The sequence below is a fragment of the Armigeres subalbatus genome, chromosome 2, assembly GCF_024139115.2.
Source record: "Armigeres subalbatus isolate Guangzhou_Male chromosome 2, GZ_Asu_2, whole genome shotgun sequence".
Taxonomy (NCBI): Eukaryota; Metazoa; Arthropoda; class Insecta; order Diptera; family Culicidae; genus Armigeres; species Armigeres subalbatus.
Window position 1 is genome coordinate 979,744 of NC_085140.1, and position 10,970 is coordinate 990,713.

Below are 10,970 nucleotides of genomic sequence, written 5' to 3' on the forward strand. Positions count from 1 at the left end.
ATTGATATGAAACTATTTCCGTTGTCCTTGTACGATCAAAATATCACAAGTCAGTCGAAAAGCCGCTCAGTGCGGTTTGGCTGAACCCCGACCAAATTTGAAATTAATTCTCAGTAGGCTGACAGAGAATTCTAGATTATTCGAACGGTGAAAAAGCAAATCGGAAGACGGATTTGCTTGGCAACGACCGTTACGACAAACATCAATGTTCGAGCGCCGTTATGAGCGCGGTGCAAAACATGAGCATCCAGCCTGCGCTCATGTTCATGCTCATTTTTACGAGTGCACGTTCGAGCCCGAAGCGAATTGTCATTCGAGTGCTGCAGCATGCATAAACATCTGCGCGGGGCTGCTCCTTGAAGGCTGACTCTGATCATCAAAACTACCGCTTGTCCTGTTGGCGAAATACGGTCAAAATCCAAAGCTGAATCATGGCAAAGGGTGCCCACTAAAGAAAATTCAGCTGATTTAGCTATCATGTGAGTCACTGGACACTGCGGCACGACAATACATGGTTTAGAAGACGACCATCGAGGGGCCACGAACCTATTGTACCTGTCGTAAAATTACTGTGGACCATGTGATAGATTGTCAACGCTTTTAGAACTGGAATACGAAAAAAATAAAAGCTCTTTATTATTGGATAGGCAACTTATCTATTTATACAGCGTATCAAGTATTTGACCCCTGACGACCAGCAAATAAACTTGGAAACCAGTAAGATACCTCTCCGCCTTGACTATCTACCCAGGCCAGGCCATCGGAAATAATCTTCTCTACGGCTTGTTTGGCTCGAAATTCCGTCCATCTGAAGACCATATCCGTTTAGATTATTGACTATCACAATAATTGAGTTGTACTTACTTTAAATTATCCGTCAGCATTGAGATAGTAACATATCCTTGACTATTATTTACAGCCGCACTCAGGACTGAAGTTTCATCCAAGCTTAGCTCTCCGGGAACCGACTGAACCATGTATTGCCCATCACCTACCGGAAACACAAAGAATCCATTGCCAAAAATCTTTAGCTTTCGTGCAGCCATTATGATGTCTTCGTTAACAATCTCTTGGTGAATTTGCTTTCGGCCCCTAGCAGTCACCAAACGACTTCGCAATTCATTTAGTTCCATTAAGCCTCCTGTAGGACAAAAAGTAGACATTCATTATTACCCTAAACTAAGTATTGCACCCTGCTGTTTACCAACCTGTACTGTGGTTTGCAGCCAAACAAACTTCCACTACTTGGATGGCCAGCTCGTAGTAGAAGTCACCCATGCCCAGTACACTCCAGAATCCTTTCCCGGAAGCCAATGGATCCACCCCGATTGCAGCACACATCTCCTGAAACTGTCTTCGGAATTGGGGATTTTTTCTGATTTCCGTCTTATGCTTTGCGGCGAATTCCTCCAGATTCTCCTTCAGGACATCCATTTGTTTAACCATCTGTTCAAACTGCGAGTCCTGCAGTTCGCTGCCTTTGTCACGGTACTTTTCTGCTTCGAGCTTTTGCTTCTGGATGGCACCGACTCCTGCGCGGCGTCGCATCTTAATAAATAACTTACTGAGTAAATATATTAAATGTATTAATTACACAACACTTGTTCGGGCCGAGCACTATTTTTTTTACCTGCGAATATTAAAAAAAAGTTTATTATATTGCGCTTTTTGCACTTTACAAGAGTTCTGCGAGTTTTTTTTTCTCACAGTCATCTTTTTCTCACACTCAATACACTCAAAAAGATTTGATTTTCCGTGTATAATATTTGTGTGTGAGTGCTCAATCTGAAAACAAATAGACGTCAAATCATGGCGGGAATCGATTTAGTGTACACGCTTACATGTGACTAACGAGTAATGGGTTATAATTGGGTAAATTTCAGTAACAGAAATCGATCAACCCGAAATGAGAGTGAGTGTGAGAAAAAGAAGCGGGCAAATCACAATCTACACATAACTCTTCAAATTGGTGAAATCGGCAATAACTTATAACAGTGAGAAATTACACACATTGGTCCCAGCGTCCCAGCCGTCAATTTGACAACACAAACAAAAAAATAAGAAATTAGAAAACAACAAGGCCAGTAAACGTCAAATTTCCCAAATTAAATTTTCATGAAGAACGCACACGGAAGAAATAAACTACACTGAAAACCGAAACTACCCAAAAGTGGGTTGTTTGCACTCAAACCGTGGTTTGGGCCAATAACCCAAATTTGAGTAAAATGACTTTTCTGGCACTAGGTAGTTTGCCTTTAATCCCATGTAAACAATTTACCCAAAGCTGAGTTTAATTTATCCAAAGCGGACCTTGATCAACCCAAAATAGAGAATATTGAATTTACTCAAATTTGGGTTATTGGGCTGAGCAACCTCGGTGAGGTTATAGATAGTGGAATATATAGATGAGCGAAGATAAATCCTCTGTCTCCAAACGAACTGTCAAACGTGTCTCCAAACGAGCATGACGTCACGATTTCAATGGAAACGTTAAGGGCTGTGACGTCATATGTGCGTGTGCACGGGCAAAAAAATCGACTCAGCCATGCTTTCGCTCATCTATAGATTCCACTATTCTCAATCCAGTTGAAACCCGGAATTGGGGGATAGCGAAGTTGAATTTTTCTCACAATCCGTACGTTAAACCTAACTTCGGAAGTGGTGCGCTGTTTTCATATCGCGAAGCGCTATTCAGCGCACCACTTCCGAAGGTAGGTTTAACGTACGGATTGTGAGAAAAATCCAACTTCGCTAGCACCCAATTTCGGGTTTCAACTGGGTTGAGTATATCTATAGGTGAGGTGTTTGCATCTTGCTCTACACGGACAGATAAATCAACCCAAACTTTGAGTTCAATATACGCACTATTGAGAATACCGCAGAAAAAATTTACCCAAATTTGGGTAGTTTTTCCTTTCCTTCCCATGATTGCTATCAAAACTAGAGTATTTCTAATTGTAAGGACCCGATCATTTTTGAGGTTATGAGCAGAAGGAAAACAAACATGTTTTTACACATGACGAATTGCACATTAGTGTGCGAGCGCTAAACGTCACTCATCTCTATAGTGAGTTTAATTCACCCAACCTCGTACATCCGTACGGGAAGCCAAAATTGAGTAAGTAGGGTTGAAGTACACGTAAAAAAATTTAATGTTGTTTATTGCGCTTTTTGCACTTTACAAGAGTTCTGCGAGTTTTTTTTTCTCACAGTCATCTTTTTCTCACACTCAATACACTCAAAAAGATTTGATTTTCCGTGTATAATATTTGTGTGTGAGTGCTCAATCTGAAAACAAATAGACGTCAAATCATGGCGGGAATCGATTTAGTGTACACGCTTACATGTGACTAACGAGTAATGGGTTATAATTGGGTAAATTTCAGTAACAGAAATCGATCAACCCGAAATGAGAGTGAGTGTGAGAAAAAGAAGCGGGCAAATCACAATCTACACATAACTCTTCAAATTGGTGAAATCGGCAATATTATTAATATTTCTAATACTTTTTTGCCAAAGCAGGCGCTTAATGACATGTATAAGAAAAAACCTATACATCGCATTAGTCACATACATTCGGAAACTTATACTTTTCATTAACTTATGAATGTTATTAGCTTTTTGATATGGGATCATTCATTATGTGGCATAATGAAGAAAGTATTTTCGAATGGTTTTTTGCCATAACATATAAGGTTATTTTTTTACGTGTAGTTATTGCCTTTACTCCCACACTCAGTGAACTGGACTAGTGAAATTCATAACAGGCGCCTTATGAATCTTCGACTAATTATTCCACCAACAATGCTTCTTATACGCAGTTACCTTCACAAGTATTCAAGCGTCGATAGGCGTGTGGTCTACATAGCGGCCTCCAAACCCTGACGTCCATGGTTCGAACCCAGTCTGCCGCACTTTGCTTTTGACGTAGGACTTACGTCTCTCTTTACTATACCGGGTGTCATTTCAAAATATTCAAATCGACCGCGTTACGCTGTGTTGAAAGATTTTAAACGTTCGTCTCAGTGGACGAATTTCTGCGGTAAGCCCCTCAATCGACAGATTTTAAGTATGCCTTTCATGTCCATGCTTGATAAGACCCGAAAAACTTGTTTCAATAGGCATGAAACTGTTTTCAATGAGAAACATTGAGATCAAGGGAACCTATAAATATGGGTACCGCATAATTCTTGCATCATTCCATTACCACGTTCTGATTGGTGCAGACACCAGCGAATGAGCAGCCGCTGGGTCTGCCGAGAAGCCATAAAATAGCGCAACGCGATTTTTTCCTTTCATTCTTACCGGGACAAGCGAAGCAACCGCATCATCGATTGAACAGCACTCACACCTTGGAGCATGGAATGAAGTCATCGAAGCCACCATCATCAGCCGAAACCTAGCCAGTACAGCTGCAGTCCACCCTACAGACCCGACAAAGCAGCAATGCTGAGCAGATACCGGCAGCAGCAGAGTCGAGCCGAGACCGGCCGGCATCGGTGTTGAGCCGAGACAGGCTGAAGAAAAGCCACATGATGCAGCATGTATGTCCACAAAACAAACGGTTCTTCAGAGAGCCAATGATAGAGATCAATACCAAAGCTTTCAATTCCCTTCGGGATAGAAATTTCAGGGTTGTTATGGAGATCCTGAAATATTTTCCACGCCAAATCCGCGCCGACTAAAATCAAATCCACGCCATTTCCGCGCGACATGAAAATCCATTCTGCGCCAAATCCGCGCAACCCAAAACTACATTCTAAGCAAATCTTCTTCTATCTATATAATAAAAATGAAATGGTCTGTGTTCGTATCCGCATAACTCGAAAACGGATGGATGGATTTTCTCCATTCCTTCAGCAAATATGACTGTTATCGTTTCCGACGGGTTTATATGATATTTTCTCAGTCGAAAATCGTTAGTGAAGTAGAGAAAATCGTGAAAAACTAAAATAAAGAATCGTATGGGAATTTCGAATGGGCAGTTCGCAAGGCGCCTTTTCGCCTACTATGCAGGACAACGTCTGCCGGGTCAACTAGTACACGTTAAATATCAATGCATTGATCAATGCAATATTAGCATTGATAAAAAAAAATATGTAGAAAAACATTGTTTGATACTGACCGCACACAAAGCGAACGTGACTGAATGATCGTCCCATGTTATGAATTCTAAATCTTATCACCCGAAATCCCATGTCCGGGTGTTTCCTTCCTTCTACTACTAACAATGCTGTCTCAGAAAAGAACACCCCCCAAGCAACCAGAAGTTCAGATTTTACTTAAATTCACTCTTAACCGAACTAATTGGTTCACTATGGTTCACATCAAGTTCCAAGCATCCTTAACGGAACTTTAAAGTTCACTTAAAGTTCCGTTACATACAAAAATTAGGTTTTAAAAAACGTCCTGAAAGTCGTAATGTTTGAACTACTTAATCATTCAAGTCCGTGAACCCAGTGCTTCTAAGGCCCTACAAAAAAGGCATAGTCATTGTGCAGCTTGATGTTGACTCAAGATAATTTTGGGTACCTTGTCTCTTAGATCTCATGTTAATGGAAATTAGGATCATATGCTTATTTCATCGGATTGGGTACATACCGATAATGAGGACATTACAAATGTCATGATTGATCACCCGACAAGTCGTGGGCTGAACTTGAGAGCAATCACTGGTTTAACGTTCAGGATGACCCATCTTATCTGATTGTTCAGAATGATTCAAACATTTCAACTTCATTTGCATGCTCTTAGAATCAAAATCTTCCCACAGTTTCGGATAACTGAGTTTTCAGGGTCAGTCAAATTTGTGCTCCCATATTTTTTTCTGTAAAACTAATATCGAGATGATCTGAAGAAAATGGTGGTCTAGCTCTCTTTTGTGATTTAATAGACAATCTAAAACGCTGGGCATATATGACCCATCCATCCTGAAAGGGTTGAGATTTGTTTTGGAATTCAATTTCAATCGTTATTATAACACTATTTATTACCCTAGATTGTTTTAGGAATTGGAGTGTTTTTTTCTGGAACACTGCCACTTTTTTTCATATCGCCGGACTCTTCATAGTTCTAAGACCCTTTTATGAATTTAAAAAGCATTTTATTTAGAATTTCATGTTGATTTTTTAAATGCAAACTTCTCTATGTCATAACCTTTTTCATACGCACTACTAGAATTTTGTGCCGAAAAATTTAAAAATGCACCTAAATGTTCTAATTAGGTACATTATTAATTTTTTCGATCAATTAGCCTAATTATTCAATATCATAAGAACTAGGCTTCTTAATCCTAAATAATTGCCTACATTTATTGCTTGGATGGATTTTAAATTCCAAGATCTTCCTAATTTTCAAGAATAATTATCCTGGAGTTGCAAGGGAAACCCTTCAGAATAGTTAGAAGAAATTCTTCGGAGTCTCCACGGAAAAATCTTCAGTATTTCAACGATTTTTTTTTCGAAACTCTGTGGAAGAGTTCCTAAAAAAGGTTCGGTAGAAATTTTGAAAAACTAGAAGAATCCGTAGAAGGATCCTAAATGCATATTTACGATGAAAATTCCAATAAACATCAAATTCCGAAGAACTTCCGGTATAAATTAGAAAAAAAATTCAGCTTGCTTTTTTTTACAGAATTTCTAAAGATTTTTTTCAAAATCCTGGGCAAATTTAATGAATCTTCAAAGGAAATTCTTCTATATTTCCAATGGAAGTTTTTTTCGTTTTTCAAAAAAATCTTGAAAATTTTCAGCAGTTTTTTTAATTTCCAAAAGAAATTATTTGGTGTATACCAAAATATTTCCCATGGAAGTTCCTAAGATTTTCCAGTAGAAAATCGAAAAAAAGTTCATCTAAAACACCAATAATGAATTTCCCGAGGATATTTCGATATTTTTACAAGTAGAAATAACGAAAAAAAATTGCACTTTTGTAGTACTTGTGAAGGTTGTACTTCAAAGCAATTCCAATAGGAATTAAATCAAAATTTTAAAGATTTTCTGATGTGAAAATTCCTTAAAAATTTTAAATCATTTCTTGTGCTTCTTTGCATGGTAAAGATTTAAAGCAATGTTTAGCTGAACCTACAAAGAAATCAAAAGGACTTTCCGAAGAATAATGAATTTCCCATGAAATTTTGGAAGAATTTATGGTGCAAATTAAAAAAAACACGAACCTTGAGAATTCTAAAGATTTATTCTTTGAACATCCAAAGTATTTTTTGAAGATAATCCATAGACTCTTCCGTGGAAATTCTAAATAATGCCTCGAATAAAAAAAAAAAAGAAAATTTAAAAAATGTGATAGAATTCACAAAGAGCGTAAAAAATTTCATTTCAAAATTCCAAATATGAAAACAAAAATCCAAAAACAAAAAATCAACGGTAATATCAAAGTGTTTCATGTGCCATTGGCTATTTAATTTCTCATGAAAATTGAGAAGATTTTTTCTTGAAAAATTTAGAAGTCTTCTTCTACTTCTATGACTCCATATTCCAACTGGAAGTTGGTCTGCTTTTCAACTTAGTTTATTCTATTAGCATTTCCTCAGTTATAAATTGAAAGTTTTAAATGCCAGCAATTGTACGATTATATATCTTGTGTAGCAAGTACGAAGGATACATTATACCTAGGGTGTCGACAATGTTTGACACCCGAAAACATCCTAGACAGGAACGAGAATCGAACTCGTCATCTCCGGATTGGCAATCCTATGCCTTTGCTCGTAAGGCTAACTGGAGACTGAACATTTTGAAGTGCACTCCCTAAAATGTTCGAAAAACTTATTTTGGAAATGAAATAGAATTTCTGGTGAAGATTCGGAAGAACTTGTCGAAGAAATTCATTAGAATGTAAAAAAAACATGAAAATATGAACATTTTTTTCCACCGAAAATTATATGTATTTCCCACGAGACTGTTTTGAATTTTCAGACAGAATTCACATGGAATTTTTTTCGGCATTTACACTGGCGATGTTTTGTTTTTTTTTTCATGACCAATTTGTAGCAAAATTTACATGCAAAATTTTCCAGAGAGAATTGTTCAAAAAACATTCTGAATGCTAGCACTTTATCACACAGATAGAAAAAGTTGTTGAAATTTACACGAAAGTAATGCACATAAAGGGAATGCCAAAAAGAGCGTAAATTTAAACGATATTATCAACTGAATGTAGGGGTGATCGGGGCAATATGGGCCACCTAAGGAAATCGTTCCGAAAAGCGCCGAAAAACTCAAAAAAACATCGTTTAAATGTAGTTGACTTATACTAGAGAATGTTACCTTTCCTATTACGTCGATGAATGACGAAAAATGCGTTTGGAAATTGTTGGAATGCACTTTTGAAAATGTATTGATTTCAATGTGTGTTCCCGACTATACGGGGCAATATGAGCCACCATTTGGGGCAGTATGGGCCACCCATCCAAAACCTTTATTTTGGCGAAAAAAGTATCGTAATATGGAAGAATATGATATTCCTACAATAGTTGTGAGTATTCCATACCAAATAAAATTAAAAAACCGCTTAACAGCGGACTGAACCGATTCGTCACTCTTCACCGTTTGAACAGCCACATTTCAATTGGTCAATGGGCATTTTTTCTGTTTCAATCACAGTAATGCGCTGTTGTAATTTTTCCGTAATGAATCTTACATATATGATAATATTCTTGTATTTGACTACTGAAATTTGAACTTGTTCGCATTTTAAGGCCTGGTATCTTGCTCTGTGCAGGTATGCCCATATTGTCCCATAGAGACCGGTTTTGGGAAAAAAAAGTTTTATGATAAATTCAGATTTGTATCAATACAAACATGTGTGCACAATATTCAATTTTAATATTTTTTTTGATTGTGGTGTATTTTTGACCTGTATTTCAATCAGTTTTGTGTCAAACCCTTATTTATAAACTTCAAATCTTATAATAATTTTGCCTATGCAGCGAAAATTTACATTTTCAAGTGTATTTTCATGTTTGAATTGAATTTTAATGCGGTTTTCACGTTGATGCATATGTGGAGCATCCTCTTAAAGATCATTTAACTTTTACATGATAAAAATAGTCAATAAGCTCAACATGAGGGTGGCTCATATTGCCCCGTATGTTCATATTGCCCCTACTACCCCTATGCAATTTGTATTGCATTATGTCACTTTTTATACGAATAAGTGTCATAATGCTATGTAAATTGCATACATTTAGGGCGAACTTGTTGAAAAAGATCCATGTACGCCAAGAATAGTGTAATTTTTCACGTCTTTATTATTTACGCGTCGATTACTTTTCATTATTTTTTTCTGTGCAGGATTGTATGAAGTAAGGTCAAAGTTTTTACAGGAATTTTTTTTACTGGATTTTTCCTGAATATCCACAAGACATTCTTTTGAAGATTTTTCTTGAATTATTGTAAAAACATGAACAGTTTTCAAAATTGTGGTTGCAGTACGCTGATGCAAAAGTGTCGGCGGCGTGATGCCAAAAACCATCTGCGGCGGAATTTTTAAAAAAATATTTTTTCATTTTTTCTTTCCCAATTTTTTTGGTGAAAATTGAGACTGAAACGCAACCTGCTTTTTCGTTTATTTTTTTTTATGGAAATAAGATCTAAAGCTAAGTTGGCCAAATAACTCAGATATGCATCGGCGTTGCGACCGACGCTGCGTTACCGGGTTTTCTCGATGCTTAATGCTAAATTCTTTTTAACACTGAGTTGAAAAGACGCTACGTGGGCATCGGTTCTAAGATGCGCTTTGCGTTTAATGATTAAATCATTAAATTTGATGATTTGTATTTTTTACACCGCTATTGTTATTTACCAAAAATTTTCGTGTTAAAAAAAACCACGTGGTTCGAGAGCAACACCCCCCCTCCCCCCATGTGGCTTATCGTGGTCATTTTCCAACCCCCCCCCTCCCCCCCCTATATGACCACGTGGTTTCTGGACGGCCCCATATTATGTATCTTAAAGGCATGGTCAAGTCAAGTCCTACGTCCACTTAGCGGTTATGTCACAGACATTACCCACTGTTCGTTTTTTTTAATGAAAATCGTCATTCATAAGGCAACATATTGAAATTCATACCGGTTCCTTGTGGCAAATTTTCATAAGGCGTTTGATTGAAAATCATGCGTCCATTTTTCTCAGTGCATGTTAAAAAAGTACCCAACGGAAAATTTGTTGACCCAAATTTAAGTTTAATTCACTCAATTTCGACTTTAGGTAATAAAACTTAAAATTGATTTCCCGTATTGAACTGGCGTCGTTGGATTGTTTGGCTCTTTTGTTTTTGACAACAAAAGAAAGAGTGGATGAAAGAGAAGAGAAAAAATAACTCAAAAGTAAGTTTAAAAATACTCAATTTTGGGTGCTTTTTTTCTTCCGTGCATGGATCAAGGAGCTATAGCTAGCTAGCTAGAGCTATAGCCCGCTGTCATCATTGAAACGCAGTATGAAAAAAATATAGCCCGGGACATCCTGGCTACGATCTGGCGATGGGCTAAACAATAGGATGTCAATAGCCTGGGTGGAACAGATCAGCGCTGCGTGCCACTAGTTATCTCTTTCATTTTCCCGCTGTTCTTATGCAACGCAAATAGTGACGTCACTTAGTGATGAACTTATTGTCATATAAAAAATCACTTTAATAAAGACCCAAAAAAATGCGTTGCATAAGAACAGCGGGAGAATGAAAGAGATAACTAGTGGCACGCAGCGCTGATCTGCGCCATCTTAGTAAAGTCTAGCTCCTTGCGCATGGATGCCAGATATAAATATATCAAGCATAATTTTTCATAACGACGTATGTAACAAAAGTAAACTAAGCGAGGTTTTTAATACAACGTGACAATCACACGCGGCTTTATATAATACGCATCAATTTTACTGATTTCAGATCTTAAAATTCTTTAATTCAATCTTTTTACGAATCGATGTATGTAAAAATTTCTATTTTTGAAGTCTCACTGT

The 10,970-nt window shown here is 37.3% G+C and overlaps 1 protein-coding gene across 3 annotated transcripts; it reads right to left on the reverse strand.

Annotated features, from left to right (window-relative positions):
- Positions 1-612: 612 nt before the first annotated feature.
- On the reverse strand, positions 613-2,118 carry LOC134213917 (vacuolar-sorting protein SNF8). 3 transcript variants are annotated; one of them, XM_062693385.1, is made up of 5 exons: positions 1,981-2,043; positions 1,631-1,659; positions 1,209-1,564; positions 865-1,141; positions 613-808 (listed from the first exon to the last, which is right to left on the reverse strand). In XM_062693385.1, exons 3-5 carry the CDS (start codon positions 1,546-1,548, stop codon positions 673-675), a joined length of 753 nt encoding a protein of 250 aa, XP_062549369.1. In that variant the 5' UTR covers positions 1,549-1,564; positions 1,631-1,659; positions 1,981-2,043; the 3' UTR covers positions 613-672. The 3 variants fall into 3 exon arrangements, with proteins under 3 accessions (XP_062549369.1, XP_062549368.1, XP_062549367.1); XM_062693384.1 differs by lacking the exon at positions 1,631-1,659 and having other exon boundaries at positions 1,209-1,630; positions 2,011-2,118; XM_062693383.1 differs by lacking the exon at positions 1,981-2,043 and having other exon boundaries at positions 1,631-1,747.
- Between the last annotated feature and the right edge of the window lie 8,852 nt (positions 2,119-10,970).

Coding starts and splice junctions, on each gene's coding strand:
- LOC134213917 (XM_062693383.1), bottom strand. CDS start 1,713: ATGACTGTGAGAAAAAAAAACTCGCAGAACTCTTGTAAAGTGCAAAAA. Junction 1,565..1,630: donor CTTTTTTTTAATATTCGCAG/GTAAAAAAAATA, acceptor ATATTTACTCAG/TAAGTTATTTATTAAGATGC. Junction 809..864: donor ATGCTGACGGATAATTTAAA/GTAAGTACAACT, acceptor TATGGTCTTCAG/ATGGACGGAATTTCGAGCCA.